At 38.5% G+C, this 22,367-nt stretch overlaps 1 protein-coding gene across 1 annotated transcript in view; it reads right to left on the reverse strand.

Moving 5' to 3' along the window:
• Nucleotides 1-15,024, reverse strand: part of PCF11 (PCF11 cleavage and polyadenylation factor subunit) — a 31,739-nt gene extending 16,715 nt beyond the window's left edge. Inside the window, exons 1-6 of the mRNA XM_036743454.1 lie at nucleotides 14,537-15,024; nucleotides 10,482-10,607; nucleotides 8,155-8,343; nucleotides 7,249-7,443; nucleotides 907-2,033; nucleotides 84-273 (exon numbers count right to left, since the gene is read on the reverse strand). Coding sequence (XP_036599349.1) covers nucleotides 84-273; nucleotides 907-2,033; nucleotides 7,249-7,443; nucleotides 8,155-8,343; nucleotides 10,482-10,607; nucleotides 14,537-14,728 — 2,019 coding nt within the window. The 5' untranslated portion in view covers nucleotides 14,729-15,024. The remainder of the gene's footprint in view (nucleotides 1-83; nucleotides 274-906; nucleotides 2,034-7,248; nucleotides 7,444-8,154; nucleotides 8,344-10,481; nucleotides 10,608-14,536) is intronic.
• Nucleotides 15,025-22,367: the final 7,343 nt, after the last annotated feature.

Here is a 22,367-nt window from a genome sequence, read left to right on the forward strand (position 1 = left end):
GTAGTTTCAATGAAAAAGATTTACAAAATTCAAAACAAAAGATAAAAATAATAAAAGTACTATGGAATGAAACACATAGTTACCTTTTTAAGTAATTCTCTTTTGCTTGCAGAAGTTAGTTCTTTAGGAATCTGAAGATTGGCATCTACACTTAATCGATGTTGTTGTTTGGGGGTCCGGGATGATAAAATTCCTTTAGCACTACCCCAACTCTCTCTATGCCTTAGATGAGGTGATTTACCAAGTCCTTGATGCTCTTCACCCTGCTGTAAGCTGAAACAAATATAGTATGTTAACAGTAAAATTTAAATAAGCAAAATCCTATGTTTAAGGATCCTGTGATCTAGGTATAAAAATAAGCTCTTCTGTTTGACGTTTAAAATCCTTCATAACCTGGGCCCCATCCTACCTGCCCCATCTTATTTACACATTACACACACACTATGAGCCAAACAGTTCTCCTTACTCTCATTCTTCATGCATGATATTCTCCATCTCCATTTTCCATGCCTTTGCATTAGCTGTCCTCTATTCCTGCAATGTGTAAGTTCCCACTTCAACTCTTCCCTCCTACCTTTTATGGCTTCTTTCAAGCCTCAGCTCAAATATCTTTTGGAAGGGAGGTCTTTCCCAGACTATCTCCCCTCCCAGAAATGTCACTTTCAAAATTATCTTAAAACTTTTATATATACCTATATATGTATGTAATATTTCCTTTGGCTAGAATATAACCTCCTCAAAGGCAGGAACTACTTCACTTTCATCTTTGCACCCCCAACACATAGTACAGTGCCTACAATACATTAAGAAATGCTTGCTGATTGAGTAAAAGTGTATAAAAGTAAAAACATTATCACTCTAAAAACATGTGCATTCTTTCTTTCTTATCAAAGTGTAACAACTTACCTTTTATTTTCCTCCCAACCAGATTTCCATCTTTTTGTAGACTTAGAGCTTTGCCAATTTTCTACATTCTCCTTTGGTTCAGATCCTGATTTTGTAGAATGCTGATTTACAGTTTCTTGTGGTCTCTCTTCTTGAGTCTTTTTTACTCTCCTAGGATCTCTCGTGTCCTGCTTAGCACTTCTCTTATTAGAATTTCTTTCATCACGAGAAGCTTGTGTAAATTCTTCTACATGTGACTGTTTAACTCCTGACTGGCGTAGCTTTCCAGTTTTAGGTGTAGAAGTAGAAGGAGAAATGCTCCTTTGCCTTCGTTTCGGTGAACGCCTATCTCTCCTTTTTGGAGAATGTGTGATTGGTGACCGAGACTTAGGAGATCGTGATCGAGATCGTTTTCTAGTACTTGATCTTCCTGTTTTTGTCCCTTGTTTTTCTGATTCTTCAGTATTAGCATCTTGTTTTTGTACAATGCCATTTATAATTTTATTTCGACCTCCAGTAAGTCTATGTTCAGATGACTTCACGTGCTCCTCTTTATCTTTTTTCTCTGAAGATTTTCTCTTCTCTTTTGAGTCATCGTCTTTGCCATCAGGCTTATCCTGGAGGTGTTTTTTTAATCGGGGATCTCTTTTGCTCATTTCAGGGACCCCTCGACCACTTTCAGATTCCTGATTTTTTATATCTTTTGTATGAGAAAATTTGTTTTTCAAAGGTGAAGGAGATTTAGATTTGGACTTAGTATCTAACTGGTCAAGTTCTTTCTTTGTGATTTTTTCACTTGATTTACTTTTTTCTTGCTTTGATGAGTTTTGTTTATCAGTAGGTATAGATTTATTTGCCTTGATATCAGATTGATTCACTGTATTTACTAGAAAGTCTTTCCTATGACTTTGCTCTTTACTATGAGAAGAATGTTGGCTAATCCGATTAAGACGAGGATCTCTGTTTGTTACTTTCATATCCTGGAGCTGTGAGGATGATGAAGAAGAGGGACGACTCTTTTCAGGCTGTACAGAAACCTGATGAGAAGCTTTAACTGCCATAGGTGGCATTTGTGAAACAAGTAATTTGGAAGGCGCCGATCCAGGAACTATGTTAGATACCCCTTGCTGAACACTAAGAGAAACTGCCTGAAAAAATAAATAAATTTTACGGTGTAAACACTGTAAAAATTGCAAATTAGCTGTCAAAAATTCTGAAGCTAGAGAAAACAAATATTCCATAATAACCTCAGTCCAATTATTCATCCATTCAAGAATCACTGAATTCCTAATGCCATGCTATATGTAACATTATGTTAAGTGAGGGTGCAAAGAAAGTAGTGTTTTACAACCTATTTTCTTGAGCCATCCTGATTTCCTCAATGCAGAGAGCCCCCTGTGAACTAGTTGTCACTGAGTATACTACAGACCTTTTGGACCGAAAGAGGAAAAAGATGAGAATTCTGGGAAACATCACAAGCCTGGCAAAGGATCTTGTAGATTCTCCAAACATCTGCTGCTGAGCTCTTTGACAAAAGCAGAGTAAATATTAACTTCTTAACTTGCCTCGGTGATAATCAAATCCTTCAAAAGGTGGGAAGAGGAACCAACAAGGTTGGTTCTATTCTAGATCTGATTCTCACAAACAGGGAAGAAATGTTTGCTAGGGTGGAAGTGATGTGGACAGGGGAGGAAGAGACTACCCCCCTCCAAAATTTGTGACTGAGGAGGTGAAATCCAAGAATAACCTGGCATGCACCCTACATTTTGGAAAAGCAGATTTCAAAAGGTTCAGAGGAAAAATAGGTAGGGTCCCATATGAACAAGTGATTCAGGGGAAATCAGTCAGAAAAGATGGGAGATACTTAATAATCTCTCCATCTTCTCCACAAAACCAATATGAGATGGTTTAACTATATCCACAACATTCCCTTCAAGTCAACAAACATTTATTAAGCATCTGTTATGGTACCAAGCACTGTGCTAAATGCTGGGGATACAAAGAAAGGCAAAAAACCAGTCCTTGCTCTTAAGGAGCTCACAGTTTAATGAGGGAGACAACCTGCAAACAAGATAAATACAGGATAAATTAGCAAAAATCTCAAAAGGCACTAACATTAAAAAGGACAATGAAAGGATTCTTTCAAGAGATGTAACTTTAAGCTGAGACTTGAGAAAGCCAGGTGTCAGAAATAAAGAAGAGAGAGTTCCCAGAATGGAGGGGACAGCCAGTGAAAACACCCAAGACTACTGAGATAAGTGTCTTGTGTAAAGAACACTAAGAACAGTACGCTGGATTGCAGAGTTGTGGAAGAGAATATAATAGAAGACTGGAAAGATAGGAAGAAGCCAAGTTATAAAGTTCTTGAAAAACGAAACAGGGTTTTACTTTTGATCCTAGAGATATAATAAGGAGCCACTAGAATTTATTATTTTGGGAGAGTAAGTGTTTGATATTGTCAGACCTTCACTACTTGTTTTGTAATCCTATCCCCAACCCCCCCAAAAAAATTCTGAATACAGGTGAACAATTCCAGTAAGGGAAAAAATGTGATTTGTCTGAAGAAAGCAATATGGACAAACAAGGAATTTACCAACCTAAATTTCAATAAAAATGTGCAGAAAATAGGAAGACAAGCTAACAAGAGATGAATAAGAGAGTGGCATCATCCTGTAAAAATATTTTCAGGAATGCTAAAGGCTAGTGAGGGAAGGAAAGGACAACAAAAAAGATTTTTTTTTGTTGTTTCAAGCAAAAAGAGGATCAAAGGAATAGAACCTTTGCTTGGAGTACCTAAGATGTAATTAAATGACAACAGGGAAATCGGAGATTCTCATTTTTTGAAAAGTGAATGTCCTGATTTAAAGAAAAAGAAAAAAAGGAAAGGAAAGAGAACAGTCTATAAACCAGAGACCAATAAGCTTTAATCTCCATTCATAAGAAAACTCTAATTAAAGAAATGGCTGGGAAAGGGAAGCTGTGACAAAAAGCCAACATGTCTTCATCAAGAAGATGTTATGCTAATCTTATTTTTTTTAAACAGGATTATAATACTATAGATGAAGAAAATGTCTTTATAGTTCACCTAAATCTTGGTAAAGCTTTTGATAAAGTCTCTCATGCTATTTTTGTGGACAAGTTGAAGAGATGGGGAGTAGATAATAACAGTCATTGAATCAAAAATTGGTTGAATGACTGGATTCAAAGAACAGTTATTAATGGCTCAATAACAATGTGGCAGTTAGTCTCCAGAAGTATCCCTCTGGGATTTCTAGTCTTGTGCTGCTTAGCATTTTTACCAACAGCTTGGATAAAGGTATAGAGATATGCTCATCAAATGTAAATGACATAAAGCTGGGAAGAATAGCTAACATATTGCATGACAAGATCCAACAAGATCTAGACAGGCAGAACACTGGGCTAAATCTCATAAAAGGAAATTCAAGAGGAATATGTGTAAACTCTTGGAACTGGATCCAAAAAAATCAACTTCACAAGAATGAGAGACAAAGAATGAGTAGTTATTCTGAAAAAGATGGGGGTTTTAGTGAGCTGCAAACTCAATATGAGGCAGATGATGTGACAGACAAAAAGATGAATACAATCATGGGCAGCACAGAGGCAGGTACAGCTTGTAAGAATAGGAAGGTCCCACTATACTCTGCCATCATTAGATTTCATCTGGAGTATTATCACCTTCAGTGCTGGGCATCATGGTTTAAGGAAGCTATTGATGAAGTAGAAAATATTTAGAGGATATCAATGAGGGTGATAAAGAGCCTTGAGTACCTGTCTTTTAAGAAATGTTTGAAAGAATCTCAGTCCTACATAACTCAAGGACATGATAGCTGTCTTCAAATATCTGAAGAGCTGTCACACAGAGGAAGGATTATAGTTGTTCTGTGTGGCCCTGGAGAGGTGGAACTAGGAACAATGGGTACAAGTTGCAAAAAAGACAATTTAGTTTTGATGTCTGGAAAAACTTCCTAACAATTAGTGAGGTCCAAAAGTTGAAGCCTGACTAAAGAGTTGATAAAGTGGTGTATTCCCCCTCCTTGGAGGTCTTCAAGCAGAAGCTGGACAACTGTTAGCAAAGGTTCATTTCATATATGGAACTAGATAGCCACTGTGTTTACTTCCAACTGTCAGTTTCTAGGTTTCTGTCAAACACTCTCCATCAACAAAAATCAACAACTACTTTGCAATTTTTAGCCTTAGAAATTTACCTGGGGTAGTATGAAGTTAAGAGACTTGCTCAGGGTTACACAGTCAAATGTGTCAGAAATGGAACTTGAACCAAGATTATCCTAATTCAAAACTCAGCTTCATATACTACGCTAGAATGTAGCTACCATTATTATGCCTAGTTCTCCCTTTTGGTCCCACTGCCTCACCAAGTAACCAAACACAGAAAGCAGAGAAAATGTTTTTTTCTAACACTCCAATATTTTTTAACCTGACTATACCCAAAGAATGTTTTCTGTGACTAGTTTCTAGGTTCTAAAATTCAGTGTTCAAACAAGCCAACACTAAGTAAGTCATACAAATAATTACCCACATACATATGGCCCCACACTACAGGCCCTATCCTTACGTCTTCGTCCCTGAAAGTACCATGTAGCAGTAAAGAAATATTTCTTGCACAGGTGAGTAAAAAGATACACTCACAGAGTCATAGATTTAGCATCAGAAAGGCCCTTAGAGGTCCTATAGAGGGTCCAACCCTCACACTTTTACTGATGAAGTAAAAGGCCAAGAGAGGTTAACTAACTTGTCTGAGGTGGTCTCCTTGTTCCTCTAAACTTGTTAAGAGCTTCCTTTGTAAAGGGCTTATAAGACCTAATTTCTCAAAAAACAGAATTAAGCTTGTAAAACATTAATGACTATGCCAACATTTTCCATAACATACAAGGAAATTGTGATTTATATGTCTTCTACAGTATCAAAACTTAATCTATTTAAAGGTCAGTACTACCAAAGCGATCATTTTAAAGATCTCTCTCAAATGCTTTATGAAGTTATTAAAGAAGATAGCTAGGAGGGAATAGCATACCCACTCAATTGGGTATCTTACCCCACATGAAAGTAGGGGGAAGGGGTTAAAAAAGGGGGGATGATAGAAGGGAGGGCAAATGGGGGAAGAAGTAATCAAAAGCAAACACTTTTGAAAAGGAACACGGTCAAGGGAGAAAACTGAATAAAGGGGGACAGGATAAGATGGAGGGAAATATAGTTAGTCTTTCACAACATGACTATTTATGGGAGTGTTTTGCATAATGATACATATGTGGCCTATGTTGAATTGCTTGCCTTCTTAGGGAGAGTGGGTGGCGAGGGAAGAGGGAAGAGAAGTTGGAACTCAAAGTCTTAAAAACAGATGATCAAAAAAAAGTTGTTTTTGCATGTAACTGGGAAATAAGATATACAGGCAATGGGGCATAGAAATCTATCTTGCCATACATTAAAGTAAGGGGAAAAGGGATGGGGCGGGCAGGGGGAGTGGGGAGACCAAAAGGAGGGCTGACTGGGGAACGGGGCAATCAGAATATACGCCATCTTGGAGTGGGGGGGAGGGTAGAAATGGGGAAAAAATTTGTAACTCAAAATCTTGTGGAAATCAATGCTGAAAACTAAAAAAATATTAAATAATAAAGTATGGAAAAATTAAAAAAGATAGCTAGGTGGTACAGTAGATGGAGTCAGTCAGGCCTGGAGTCAAGAAGATCTGAGTTCAATTCCAGCCTATGTCACTAACTAGCTGTATGACCCTGGACAAGTCACTTAACCTATTTGTTTCAGTTTCCTCAACTATAAAATGGGAGATGATAATAGCAACTCCCAGGGTTGTGAAAATCAAATGAGATATTTGTAAAGAGCTAGCACAGTGCCCAGTACAAAATAAGTGCTATGTAAATGTTAGATGGTATTATCATTATAGAAAAAACAGGATTTTTCCCAATAAGATGTTAGAATAAGTCAACATTTAAGCTCACTTTCAAGTTTTAGCTTAACAATAACAATACTAAGAGTATAATAGAATTCAATTTGGAAGCAGATATTCTGTAAATACAATTATTAAGCATATTGTAATTAGATATGCTCTTACAGGAATTAAGTATAACTGTCTCTTTGAGAGAAGAAAACAAAACGATGTACACTAAAATTAGCTTTTATTATATGACACTTATAAATAGTATAATTCAACTTGCAAACCATTAAAGAAAACATTCTGAAACCATATGCATATAATTAAGGTATATTGATTAAAAACCACCATCACCACACATAAAAGGGATTCCCCCTTTGGGGAAGGATCAGATTAAGACACTTTGGGGCATATTATGTGACATCTGTCCCACTTACCAGTTGTGCCTTAGTTTGTTCCAGCTCTAGCTCCAATTTTTTCTGCTGAAGTTCTAACAACTGTTTTTGCTTTGCCAGCAGCTGTTGCCTTATCAGTTGCTCTTGGGTCAAATTCTTTTGGATATCAGGGACAATTGGAGGAGTGGAGATACCAGGGGAACTGACCACTGTACTAGGTGTAGGAGGTTCTTCGGGCTATAAAAGAATAGTGTGAAAAGAAAAAACCATTATAGCTACACTGGAATTTAAAAGGTGGCTCAAAAATATGCTAAATCATTAAAATTCTTATTTAACACCTTTTGAACTAAATTGAATGGCCAGTTGTCAGCTTTAAAATGACATCTCACTTAAGAAAATTTAATACCTACAATATTTTCAAGTATGTTACAAACATCTAACCACATAAAATTGATATTAAATTGTCAAAACTGCAAAAGGTAAAAAGTGTTATAATTTATACAATAATGATACTGTAAAAAGAAGCAAGGTTGAAAGACTTAGGAACTCTGATCATTACCAACCACAATTCCAAAGGACTCATGAAACATGCTCCCTTCTGATGAGAGGTGATAGACTCAGGTGATCAAGAGAGTTTTTTGTAAATAGCCAATGTGGGAATTTGTTTTGCTTGACTACACGTTTTAAGTTCTGTTTTTCTTGCTTTCTCAATGGGTGGTGACAGGAAGAGAAGGAAGGTAGAAGGGAAAAATCTTAACGAAAATAAAATTAAATTAAAAAAAGAAAAATATTATGCCAACTTAAAAACAAACTATGAAATGAAATTGAAACTTTTTCAATTGAACAGATTTAGAGTACCATATCCTGGTTTTATTTCAGTAATTTTACAGCAGAAAAATGAAACTAGTGAAAGAATGTTAACTAGGTAGCATTCATATGAAAACTTACCGATTTATTTAAAAATTTAGGATTCACATGGATGCTAGAAGTATTCACATTGGGGGGTAGAGGCTTAATTGGCCAAGCAGGATCTAATGAATTAACTCTGACATCCAAGGCATAGAGTTTCTTCAAAGGGAAAATGTCATCCCATGTGGAGCGTAATTTAAATAAACTTTTCCTAGTATTTTCATCCACCTAGAACAACAGAACAATTCTATTGCATGTTAAGTAACTATAAAAAGTTTTATATATAAAACGCAGTTAATCCTTTTGAATTGCTTCTCTATCTTATGTATGGAGCCATGCCTTTGTTCTATAAATACACTAAGTTATCATTAGGATTTGAGTTTTAAAAAATTAGTTTTTTCTCCTTCAAGAAAAGTAAACTGGCAAGGCTGAAGCTGTTACTACTACTGGATCTCATTCTAGAAAACCAATTTGTTTTTATAACCCTACAATTCAAAATCGCAACTATAAAAGTTTCTTATTCACAGTACAACAAAGTTTCCCTTACATTAAATGTAATACTCTGAAAGCAATTTACTGTGGTTCTAAAATGACTGTTTTTCACGGGGAACAGTCCAAAGTCATAAGGGAAAGGTGTATCAGAATGAGGTGTATCAAAATGCATACATTTTTTAACCTTTAAATGGTCAGGACATAAGTTAGAATTAAGACTATCCCAGCCCCTAGCACAGAGCACCTTCTACATAAATTTTAATTTTCCTTTCAGAGAGAACAGTTCCTATTACAGTTTCTTAGAAAAGAATGGTGAAATAAAAAGACAATTATGTCCACCAATTCTCACATTACTTGTATAAAAAGGTTAGCATAATGGATAAAGAAAATCCATAATACAAGCTTAAAACCTTCCAAAAGTCTATTTCTAAAACTGTGCTAACAGCGAAATTAATTAGCTTTATTTTCACATTTTATTTTACTTGCCCTCTCTTTGGCAATACTAGTAAGTAGTTAAAAGTCAAAATTACCTAGTAGCTAGAAGAGGCATCACGGGTTCTGGCATTTCCACAACCCAGATTATCAGCCTCTGAATAATAAAAGCCAGTGGTAATTTGAGTCTTCTGGTATCAAATATTATCATAGTATTTATTTAAGTGTATTTGACAATCTATTTACTGGAATCAACTATGAAAAAACACATGTGAATTTAGCCTAAGATCTAAATGAATTTAAACTGAGGGTTGACGTCACATGAAAAATGAAGATAAACAAAAAACCTTATTATCTAAAAAGTAATGTGGACCCTCCAAAGTTGTCTCTCTTCCCTTCATCAGAGCCTCCCAGAAATGAGCCTCTTTGACAAAGATCTGAGCTAGCCACTATTACTAATGATCAGAAATGCTATTTATAGTCTAAAATATTCATTTTCAATGCAATTTCAGTACATATTACAATTGGTACTTCTTTCCTCTAAGTCTCTAAGATACATTTTCTATTAACACCTAAGTATTAACTTGTAATATGTAAAATCCAATACTGAAGATGTTTTTAAACACTATTTCATTCTACAACCCAATCCCAAATTAGTATTTCTCCAGATTAAAAAACACTCCTATAAAAACATAAAAGTAACCATCGCTCCCTTTGCAAGAATCAGAACACAAGGTATGTCAAAATTCAAGTATTCCCACAATTGTGAGATACACAGACTCATTTGAAAGTCAAGGTATTACCTAAGCAATTCAAACCTTTACTCATTCTTCCTCATTTTAAATACTGTATAAACTATATTTGATACAAAAGTATTTCAGATGACTTCATATCCACAGGGCACAAGAACCAACGCCCCCAAAAACTTTATCTCAAATAATAAGAGAAAAAGACTGTGTAGTAAACTAACATTTCAAACTTAATCATAACTCAGCTGGGATACCTTTACTTGCAGACAGTAAAAGTCATTTCTGACTACCAAAAAAAAAAAAGAAAACCTCAAAAATTTCTGGACCAACACTTACACTGGATAGGGGTATTCAACAAACTACCACCACCACTAACAAATATGATTTAACATATTTTCATCTCTTTCAATTCATTCCTGTGAATATTCTAAGTGGCAAAACAACAGATTTGAAATTAATGACATGAGCAATACAAAACAAGGACTTGAAAATAATTGTAAAAACAAACTGTCTTCACTTTTAACTCCTAGAAATTAACTGACAGAACCACTTCCTTTTAAATAGTAAATGATAAAAGAAAAATTTTTAAAGAAACATTTATCCACCCAAGAAAACCCAACACAAAAACAAGTATTTATTTAATCTGGAACAGTTTTTTATAAAAACTCAGAATGTTTCTAAATGCATATATACCTTTTCAAACACACAAATAAATGTTGCAACTAGGTTTTTAGTAAAGGCAGGAAGATACTCTCTTCCAACGTTCTTCACAATGGAATCCATAAGATACATAACAGGGAGCTTCTCTGTAGAAGGAGCCTGAAGTAATAAAAAGAAACTGAGAAGTTTAGTATAAGGAAATATCATTTTTAAATTGTTTGCAAATGAATTTCCAAACCCACAAATACAGACCTATTTTTTGGTTGATACTAAGTACCACTGGGTTGACATTAATCTATATGAAGCTCAAATGTTCAATTAATTTCTCTTATACTGACATTTGTGGAGCAAGCAAAACAAGCTCAATTACTAGGAAGGGAAAAAAACTGCAATCATAATGTAATTACTGGACATAATGTTGTTTCAGGTTCATGTAGTAAACTGTGTTTTAAAAGTAGAAAATGAGGTTGAGGGTAGCAAAAGAAAAAATATCATTCTCTTCTGCTGGAACCCAAAAGTGTTGTTTCATGACCCACACAAACTCAAAATAGTGTGCCTAGGCTTCATGAAATAACAGAGTTCAGATTTCTGGCAGAAAGCCCAAGGTAATTTCAGTAAGCATTTGTTATATGTTGAATTCTATGTAGCCTTTGTTTTCTATTAAGTCACACACACATTAAGGTCTAAAATTATTTTACAATCCTAATGAACAAGACTCAGAAAGATTTCACATCTGAGGCTAATGACAAACCACTTTTTACACTACATGTGAAACATGCAGCAAGTTGGGGGTTTGTTACGGATACAAGAAAAACTGGATCAAGCAGCAGGTTGAGTCATGTAAGTCAGGTTGAACTTGACACTGGCAACCACGATTTGATTTGCACCGAAGATGCTCTTCATGGGATGGACATTCCGTCGAGCTGTTTTTTTTTTCTGACATGCACAAACCACTGAATCTAAATTTGTGCAGTCAGTGTGGTGATGTTGATACTGTTAGGGCTTCCAATGCAAAAGAATTGCTGTTGCCCAAGTTCAATTGCAATGCCTACCCATTCATTCATTGGCTTTTTAGTAGCAGAAGGCACAGCAAACTTCCAGAAAGCATCAGCAGGTACACAGACTTGTTGAGGAGCATTAGAGGAAGGCAAACCATACAAATTGTGTGTTGATTATACTCCTCATTTCCACAGGATTCCCCCATGATTTAAAAACCTTAAGTCATCCCCATTCACCACCACCTTACCCCACCTCCAAGTGTCCAAGTTTTCTCAAACCCCCAGCAACCGTTCCCCTAGCAAAGCGTAGCTAGGGTAGGAGTCACAACTCTTGAACACAATGCCACTTTATTTCACAAAACCAAGTGCCCATACAAGTGTGTGGAAGTGCTCTTGCTTTATATATAAAATAAGTATATTTAATGCCTGTACAACTAAATTTGGCTAAAGAAACTGAATAACCTTACATGGAATGTTTCCTTACAGTCCTAACTGGATACTTTTTTCTTTTAAGGTCCACATGGCCACTACTTTGGTAAACCATAGCCAAGTATCAAACATGTCAAATACTTTATGGATGTCTTCACCCTTAAAAGGTACTGCTTTACCATTTTAATCCTTGTTTTCATAACGTGGTGGAGAGGCATTGAGATCATTTTTTTAAAACCAAAATCTGTCCAGAATGCTACTTCTATTGTGTATGCAAGTAGTATATAAAGTAGGTGGAGTCTTTATGTAACAACACAGTCACAGTCATTTGTAGTTAAGGCTGTCTCATGGTAGGGGTCAAAGTATATGTGAAAACTGAATTTCAAGTTTAGTAGTTCAGTGATTCTACAACATAAGGATACAAAACTCCCTGAGGGCAAAACCAAGCCACTTTGATTCTAAAATGAAACATCACCCATCCCTCCCCTCACCCTCAACAGTCCCAACCCTCACTAAGACGGATTCCAAAATTGTGGCAGAATGAAGACCTTACATCTTTTCCTCAAACTGGTTTTAACTGGGAAAAGTGTAGCAAACTCATAGCTCTCATATCAGCACAGAGCTCCAAGAGCTCTCTGTTCATCTATTTTACCACTGTGTATTTGTCCACAAACTAGATGTTTTTAATGTGGTTACTATTTGGGGGGATTAATTTTCCAGATCTTGAAGTTCTTCCGGATCCATCGAAACCATTCTTTAAGTGTCAACTTGAGCTACAAAATCTGGCTATTTGGAAAGTAAAATTAACAGATCACTTAAAAAAAAAACCACAAAACAAGCTAAGGTTTCAGTAATTAAAAAGAGCATTCAAATTCGAATTAAGAACTAGGCCTTCAACAAGGCTAAAATATTTTAATCTTCAAGTCCCATGGTGTCTGTGATAGAGAGATAAAGGAATTCCATTAACTAAGGGAATTTTAACCTATCTGCAATGTTCTTGTATTTTCAAACCTTCCTGTTTTAACTTTGTGCCTTAAAAAGGCCAAAGAAAAATAAACAGTTGTTGCGCAAAGGCTATCCACATGAAGACAAAATTTCGCACCCTGAAATACTTGTATTTAGCTGTCAAATTGTTAGCATGTTGGGCCTTTGTTTTTAAAAAATGCTCACTGCTTTCTTGTCCCCTCTAAATTAAGGGCTGAAAAGGGCCATCTGAAAAAGTGTAGCACCAAACACTTAGTTGCTGTAAAGATTGGAACCTAAAGGAAGAATGAACCCCAAGTCATGGAATTTAAAGAACTTTGTTTTAAACACACAACCACATTATTTAAAAATAAGTCTTGAAAACAGATTCTACACCTTACAATGGTAAATAAAAAAGACAAATACATATTTTATATGTTTTATTCACAAATTTTATAATACCAGTCACACATTTCAAAACCATTTATTTAAAAAGTCAGACCACTCATTTTACACTAGACAGAAACCGTCTCTAGACAATATTTTGGTGGTTGTTGTTAAAGTGGCCTTTTAAAGGATTTCTCTCTACTGAGAGGAGAGCTCACCCTGAATAACGGTACTCGCTAACATTAACTAGGAAAAACTAAACCATAAATACAGGGTTGAAAATTACTTTTAAAACTCACACGGGGAGGCTATGTTATCGCTCACTTTTGTAATATCTAAATTTAACAGTAACTACTTAAATGACATCACTCAGACTCTTCCCACTCCCACCAGTAAGGTCCACAGAATAGGAAGACTATAGCCAAGTAAAGTGGCACAAAGAATCACCTCCGTAGATAGGTGAATAAAATGTAAACCTTCAGTTAAGGAAGAGGAAAAAGAACCAGGAACTACACTTTTTTTGAACACTATATAAGGCATCTATTAAGTTCTGTTCTTTCCCCTCCCCCCTACAATTAGGATCCCAAAAACTGGAGGAAAGATTGTTTTCCCATTTCTCACAATCTGTGGATATCTTAAAATCTCCAATAGGAGGGATGAGCGCCAAAAGGTATACTCGAGCCACCCCCACCCCAATATGGGGTTGACGGGTGTGAGCAGCTGCCTGGCTGGCAGGGAGTGGATCCTCCTCTCTTCCCCTTCGCATCATGTGCCTTTCAGGCGCCATGTTGGGCTCTTACAAGCGGCTGCTCCACTCGGGGGCCAATTGCCCTAAGACCCCCCCCCACTCCCTCCCACCGGCTCATTCCCAAGACCCTTTTCACCTCCTCCCAGGTCCCAAAGCACCATTAACCAGAAAGGGGGGGGATCATGTGGCGGGACGGGAGATGAACCCACTCCCACTGCATAAGGCTAAATGTTGCATTTTAGCTCTTAGCTTCCCAGCGTGAAGTGGAACTGCCCCACCCCCACCCCACCCCGACCAAGGTCCATCCGAGAGATAGATGTATAGAATAGGAGAGGTCTGAATGGGGTGCTGGTAAGCGGAAGTGGGGCTCCACCCTCCCCCGCCCGCCACCCCCCTCCCTTCCCCAGGGACAGGCCCCGCCATGCTGCGTGTATGAGCCTGAGCGGAGGTGGGGGGGGGAGGGGGAAGAGACTGTCCCCCTTGAATCAGAGTGGGACCTGGGATGAGGCAGACACTAGTATTAGGGTATTAGAAGAATAGGAGGCTGCGGGGTGTATAAAAACCTTGGCGGTTTGGGCCTCGATGAGGGTGACGATCTCCTTGGCGAAAGGCAGGTTCTCCTCAGCCAGAATGGTCAGCATATTGATGTGCGGTTTACTGTTGAAGGTCAGGTCTTCCAGGGACGACTGATAATCCCGACAGGCGTCCTCCCGGGCCCCTACGGTACCGGCGTCAGCCGGCGCCGACTCCGACATCGCGCCGCGGCCCCCCTCCGAGATCCGCCGCAGCTGTCGCCGCCCGCTACCCCACCTCCCTCGCGACTCCTCTTCCTCCTCTCGACGGGTCACTCGCGACTCCGGCTTTACCACATGCTGACCACGGAGGGGGGGGTTGGGGACGACACCGGGAGGGAGCCTCGGGTGGGTACGGCCGCCGTCGCACGGGGTGGGGGAGGGGGTTTCTGCCTAGTTCACTCGCCGCCGCTGCTCCTTCTTTCTCCACAGACACAAAATGGCGGCGGCCGTGGCGGCTCCAGCTCCGAAAATGTCTCTGTTCCCAACCGCTGCGTCGTGCGAAATGAGCGAGGGGGAGGGGAGACGCTCAGAAAGGGGGCGGGCTCCAGCAGGATGCCTAGTTCTGATTGGACCTTCCGCGAGAATGACAGAAAGTGCCCCTCCCCCAGAAGACGTTATCGCACCGCCTTCTTCCTCGGGCGCTGCCAGCCTCTAGCAGGGGCTTTCGCAACTCCGACCATCGAGTGGAGTGTAAGAGAAATCTCTTCTCATTGGTTCGTTTGTACGAGACTGTTCGGTCATTTGTTACCATAACAACCCATTCAGAGAGGCCCATTCGCCCCTCGAGGGGCCAGCCCAGGAACCTCACCTAACCAGTTTGAGGAGCTGCGTGGCCGAATTCCGGCCCCCTTTCCCTCCCCTTCTCACAGCCTGCTCTGGCACCAACAGTGATTCATCCACTAACCCTCCCCTTCTGCTCGGGGAAAGCCATAGCTTGTTGTAGGGTGAGGGGGAAGGAGAAGGGTGTCTTCTCCGCCCTCGCAGCTGGCTCTCAGTCCACGCTCCTCACGTCTCAGGTGCACGAGGGCCGCAGGTCCAGGTTGCAATGACGGCTGCACCACTGCAGCAGTACAGTCCCCGCACCCTCCCGGGAGTACCCCCTTGTTGGAGGCCGTTTTCTCTCCCTTGTAGTCTCCCACCGAAGAGGAAAAAAAAAAAGCAAGGAACCAGCCTAACATGGCCTGCGCCGCTGAGTCCCAGGGGACCGGTCGGCAGCGGAGGAGCACCACTTAACCCGGGTGGGCGTCTGTCCAGTTCTAAGGGCAGCCAAGCGGCCCCCGCGCGGTTGGCATAGAGCCCCCGGTCCAACGGCTTCGTCAGCTTACGCCGCACGGAGGGAAGCAGTCACAAGAGCTCTCTATCTGCTCAGAGGGAAAATGCGGGGGAGGGGGAAGAAATTAATATGCATTTATTGGTTCACGGGTGCCCGGATCTTGGGGGCTCCTAGGCCAGGTCTCCAAGTAAGGAATCTACGATTCCTTAATTGTTGGGTATAAGCTACAGAAAATAGAACAACAGAGCCCTCTAAACTTGCAAGCCCCTGGAAGAGACACGGAACCATTTTTTTTCCTCCAAGATAGAGATGTTAATCCTGAGTTTGGTCCAGTAGGAAAAGTCTCACGCCCCCCGGTTAATTCCCTCTCCAGGGTTAATTGCCTGCAGCATGCTTCATTGTTTCCCTTCTTAAGGTACAATTCTGTGTAGTAAAAGCTACTTTGTTGTTCCCCAGAGGGAACAGCTCAGGCTGGGCTAATGAAGCATTTCATAACTGTACCATATGTGTTTCCTATGTTTTCATTTCTCCCTTCGTTTTCATAGCTCGGGAATGGGAAACTGAAACCAAAGGATGAGAAAAAAAGGGGGGGGGACCCGACTTGTCACTCTCTGAAGGTAAAAATACGATTGGGTACTGAGTGAAGCTCTGATCTCTAGTTGTTGGGTCACCATCGCTGGAGTATCAGTGCGGCTGGAGTCAATGTCTACCGAAATTCCAGGTTTCCACTAGGTTCCTTACATTTCACCTCCTTATTCTTCAGGTTAATGTGTTTTCTTAGTTTTGACATCTGTAGTTTATCCTTTGTGGTCGTTTATAAACATGTAAGTGCAAAGCAAACGACTAAAAAGAAAGAAGTTTTCAAAGGCCTATTAGTGTTATCTCTAGAAAGTTGGCCACCCAGAGATGGGTTTAGTTGTATTGTTTTGTTTTGTTTTGGCTACAGAAACTCTAGAGGATCCACTACGGAATAGAAGGGCTTCCACCAGTAAGCAGCACAATACCCTTCCCCCCAAGGAAATGTAAGTAGAGTGTAAACTCCTTCAGAGTAGGGACTATTAACATGTGGGAGTTGTTTTGTCTTTGTATCTCCAGCACCTAGCAAAGCACTTTATATTTAGGTGTTTAAAGATAAATTAAAATCCTTAACATTTTTAAGTACTGCTGAGATTGTATTAGCTCATACTGTCTTTACAAGCCTATCATTTGAATGAGCATTCCCGCTTAGGGTGGGAGTGGGGTGGGTGGGTGGGGGAGATGAAAATCATTCTTTCTTAAGATTCAACGTACGTTCATTAAAACGAAGAAATCACAAGTTCATTTCATATAACTTATTTTGGTGTATTTAACTCTAAGGTAATTTCATATAGCTACATATATTCAACTCATTAAATAATATGGATTACTAATTTTCAGATTGTGAAAAGAGAAAGATAAAGTAAAAAATTTTCAGCGTAGTTAGAGATATTTTTGTTTTCCCTCTACATTGTTGTCCTTTATTCACTTCCCTTCAATTCATTTTAACTCACTGACACATTAATAAACTCTTTTCCCCTAAGTCACTTCCTGGTACGGGGCTGTACTAAAGTTAAGCTGGGTGTTTAAGGGAGCTCAGAGAAACAAAAAAGGCACGTAAAGGGTGGAGGAAAGTAGAATCCATTATGCTGATTCCCAAAAGTTTTAACAATCCAGAAAATCTGGGAAATGGGTTCTGTGTAAAGGCAGCCTGATCCAATCATCTTGTTATTTACAAAGCAGGCTTTTAGTTTAGAGATCCATATCAAAACAACTTGCTGTCTTGGTGCATAGCCACATTTTCCCCCCATGAAACTTATACCCTATCCCTAGAGGCAATTCAGTAACAATATTTCCTGGGTATGTTTAATGTATCTAAAAAATCTTTTTATGTAAATATTTCTTTTTGAAAATGTTTTCTTGTGTTACTTCCAAATAATGTTGTATGTGAATTCACTTGGTAACTGTATCATAGGATGTCCTCTGTAAAAAGGATCTTACTTATGCAGCCCAAACTCTTCATTTTATAGCTAAAGAAACTAAGGAGACTGGGAGGTTCATTGTCTAGCTCAGAATTACACAGTCAAATGAAGTCAATAAGTAGTCACTTACTAAACATTAGAGATACAAAAAAAAAAAAAAAAAACCACCCACAGTCCCTGCCTTCAAGGAGCTCACCAATTCTAAAATCACCATAGGAGCCCCAGTTCTACAACTTCAACTCCAAGGTCTTCCTGACTCCAAATACAGAGCTTCTACTCACTGTACCACCTCAATTCCTAGAAAAGTACTATGCTCAGGAAAAACCTTAGTCCATTTATCATCCCCTCCTCCAAATACTGTTAGCTATATAAAATTAAGTCATTTAACCCCTCTCCTCTGAGCTTTGCTTTCTCCATGTGTAATTTGGTAATAATAACATCTACCTTACAGGTACGTTTTAACATTTCAAGAGTGCGTTAAACGCAAAATACTTTATAAACCTTAAATTAATTTAGACATGTTGAATTTTGAGTGGCCAGTATGACAACCAAGTGGATATATCCAAGAGGAAGTTGGAAACATGGAACTAAAGCTCTGAAAAGAGATATATAGGGACATAGATTTGGGAGTCGTCCTCATAATGGCGATAATAGATATCATCCTTGTCATTAAAATCACTACCAAGTGTTAGGGAATGGAAAGAAATAAAAGAAAAGGGCCTAGGACAAAACTTTTAAGGAAATAGCAAAATTTAATGGGGCAAAGGGAGGTTGAGGAACGAGCATTAGAGACAGAAGAGTCAGGAGAAAGATAAGAGGAGAATCATGAGGCTTCAACATCATGGAAACCGAAGGATGAAACGATATAAAGATGTAGATGGTTCAGTGTCTATCATAATTATGATCATAGACAGAAATCAAGAAGGGACCTCAATAACCATCTAGTCTAATCCCCTCCATTTGTATTTGAATGCTTATTTTGTCATTTTTATAAGTCACATGCCCAATAAGCTCTTGGGTATAGGAGTCCCCATTAGAAAAAAAAAAAAAAACAACCTCTTAAATGCATCCACTTGTTCCATGCAAATGAGTACCAAATCAATCTATGCCCTTTGGGTCAGGTTCATTTTCATTATTGGCCTTTTTATATGCAAAAGAACTATTCAAAACCCAGTCCAAGTTTACAAGATGAAATGAATTTACTCAAAGTTTTTCATCCTTTTCCAAATTACAAAATGATCCACTCAAAAATAAATGGTACTCCTTTACCCATAGGTGTAAGTGTAGTCTAAATGAGACACACCGTTACATCTCATTGTCTCTGTTACCTGTTACATCCTGAAATTTTGCCAGAGTTTGAAAGGGGCACATCCTTACACTGTCATTCACTTTCTGTACCAAATACATTGATTTCTGGCTATTTTATCAAATTCTTCCTAGTATTATCTCTAATTGTTTAGGTATGCACTTGCCTCAGAAGTATGACTATAAGCTCCCAGAAGGCAGATATTGAATTATGGAGCTAAATTTCACAATAAATACTTAATAAAGAGTTACTTCATTGAAGTAAGAGGTGGTGTATATGTGTGTGTGTGTGTGTGTGTGTGTGTGTGTGTGTGTGTGTGTATCCATCCATCTTTGCAATGGTAATGCCACTCTTTTTGTCCTTTTGCCAAAGGAGCCAACATATATGTAAAGCATCATCATAAAACAACTCTCAGTTGAAATATTTATTTGCATCCACTCTGGGCCTTCTTTGAAACTAACCTAGCCAATTTTTCTGAGGTTCTGGCTGGTCAGGAAAAAATAAAAGAATGTATTGATACCACCTGTGCTTGACTTATAAATCTGTGAATTTTACCTCCATAAAGACTGATTATTCTTTATTTAACAAGACTACATAATTGCCTATATAAATTTTTAAAAGGCTCACTTTGCAAGAAAAAAAAACAAATCAGTTGATGTTGTGCTAATACTCAGTAGCTTTTAAAATACTCATTTAAAATTTGTCAGTAAGTATATTTAATATCAATCAATCAATAAACATTTATTAAGTGCCTGTCACATACCAGGCATAGTGCTAAGTGCGGTATATACAAGGAGGCAAAAGATAGTCCCTGCCTTCAAGGAGCTTACAATCTAACAAAAGAGACTAACATGCAAACAAATATTTGCAAAGCAAGCTATTTTCAGGATATATAGGAAATAATTAAAACAGGGAAGGCATTGGGGTTGAGAGAGGTTGGGTAAGGCTTTCAGTAGAATGTTGGATTTTGGTTGGGATTTAAAGGAAGCCAGGGAGATTGATAGAGTGGAGGAGGGAAAGCATTCCAGGTTTGAGGGACAGAGACAGTGCCCCAAGCTGAGAGACAGCCAGGAGGCCATGGTCATTATATCAAACGAGTACCTGTTGGAGAGTCATAGGAAAGAGCCAGATAACCAAATGACTCTCTGGGAGGCAATAAGAAGCCACTATAGTTTACTTCAGAGAGAGAGAGTGATCAGACCTGCATTTTAGGAAAATCACTTCAGTGGCTGAATAGAAGGTGGATTAGAGTGGGAAGAAACCTGAGTCAGGTTTCCGTAGGCTATTGCAGTAATCCAGGGATGAAGTGATAAGGGCCTGCACTAGAGTAGTGGCAGTGTGAGAGAACCAGAGAGACCATGTTTGAGAGATGTTGCGAAGGTGAAATCTATAGGTCTTTGCAATAAATTGGGTATGGGGGCAGAATTAAGAGACAGTGAGGAATCTAAGGGTGGCTCCTAGGTTGTGAACCTGAGCGACTGGATAGGATTAGCCATAGATTAGGCTCAAGTGATTTATGCCAAGGGGATATTATTTCCAGTAATTATTTCTTATAATTTTATTTGTGTATGGAACTCCTAGTGGGGAAATTTCCTCTACTAATGCATATTAGAGAGTTTTGTGGGCCACTACTTCTCTTCTTATGTTATCTTCCATGAGAATGTAAGCTCCTTAAGGGTAGGTACTCTCTTGCTTTCATATTTTCATTGCTTAATATAGTGTCTGGCACAGAGTAAGTGATTTAATAAATTGCTCTGTTATTCATTCATTCACTAAGTGATATTTACCCGGAATCACACATAGTCAATCAGAGTCAGAGGAAAGAGTAGAACTCAGGTCTCGGACTCACAAATCAGCCCTTTATCTAGTATGCAACATTGCCTCTTTGTAACTATATACATTTGCCTCTTGGGAATCACTATGGCTTAGCAGGAACATAAGTTGATTTGTATAGTATAATTATATATTATAACATGTATTTATTTCTATACTATTGCATGCCATGGACAGCCACAACGGCAATTACCAAATGAGTAAACCATCCCATAATAATTTATAGTGATATTTCATATTTCTATAGCACTTTACAGTTTGCAAAAGGGCTTTCATATAGATATAAATATCTTATTTTTATTCATATATGTATATATGTGTATATGTACATATACATACATATGTATACACACGTATATATGTAGACATATGTGTGTATGTATATGTGCATATATATGTGTGTATGTATTTTGACCTCACAACAACCCTAGGTCTTTTTTTACTCTTTTTTTAAAAAACAGATGAGTTTAAAAATTAGGTGATATGAGGCTGCCTGGCACAATGAAGGTATGCTGGATTTGGAATTAGGAAAATCCAGATTCAGACTCCTGCCTCTGTCATTTAACAAACTGTGTGGCCCTGGCCAAGACATTTAATTGCTCTTTGCCTCAGTTTCTTCATCTGTAAAATAAAGATCATAACAGTGCCTGCCCTACAGGGTTGTTGATAGTGTTAAATGAGATTGTAAAGCACTTTACATGGCAACCTTAAATCTATAAATAAATGTCCGATAACTTACAAGTGCTAAAGCAAGAACAAGCCTCTCAGTCTTCTAACAGATACCTAGGTCATCATGCTGATTCCCTTGCTATTGGAGGAAGTATGCTATAGTAGAGAAAGAGTTGGGATTTACACTCAGAGGAACTGAATTCAAGTCTTGGTTCTACTACTCACTACCCATCTGACCTTGGACCAGTCATTTAAAGCCCTTTCAGATTCAATTTCCCTAACAGTGAAGTAGACTAGGTCAGAGGTCACCCATGTAGCTGACCTGCAACACTCCTGAGTGTGCCAGAACCAGATTTTTGGAATTGGGATTGGAAAATATTTAACAAATAAATGAAAATACAATAAAACACAGATAGCATACTTAAAACTAAGTCAGCGTGCTATCCACAGAGATTTTTATGTATAGATTAGTGGCTTCCTTTTTTATTGAGTTTGTGTTTCTAATGAATTTGACGCTACTGTGTGTGATGATCTCAAAAGGCCCTGATCTATTCATTTATGAGCCATTTATGCAAACACATTTATGTTATTAGGTCTGCTTAACAGAAGAGATGTACAGCCAACATGGCATGGTAGATTATAGTAGTAATGATAATAATAGCTAGCATTTATATAATACTTCAAAGTTTGTAACGTTGCTTTTGAAAGACCCCTGACCAAAAAAATGAGCACTATTCAAAC

This window comes from Trichosurus vulpecula, chromosome 2, assembly GCF_011100635.1.
Source record: "Trichosurus vulpecula isolate mTriVul1 chromosome 2, mTriVul1.pri, whole genome shotgun sequence".
NCBI lineage: Eukaryota > Metazoa > Chordata > Mammalia > Diprotodontia > Phalangeridae > Trichosurus > Trichosurus vulpecula.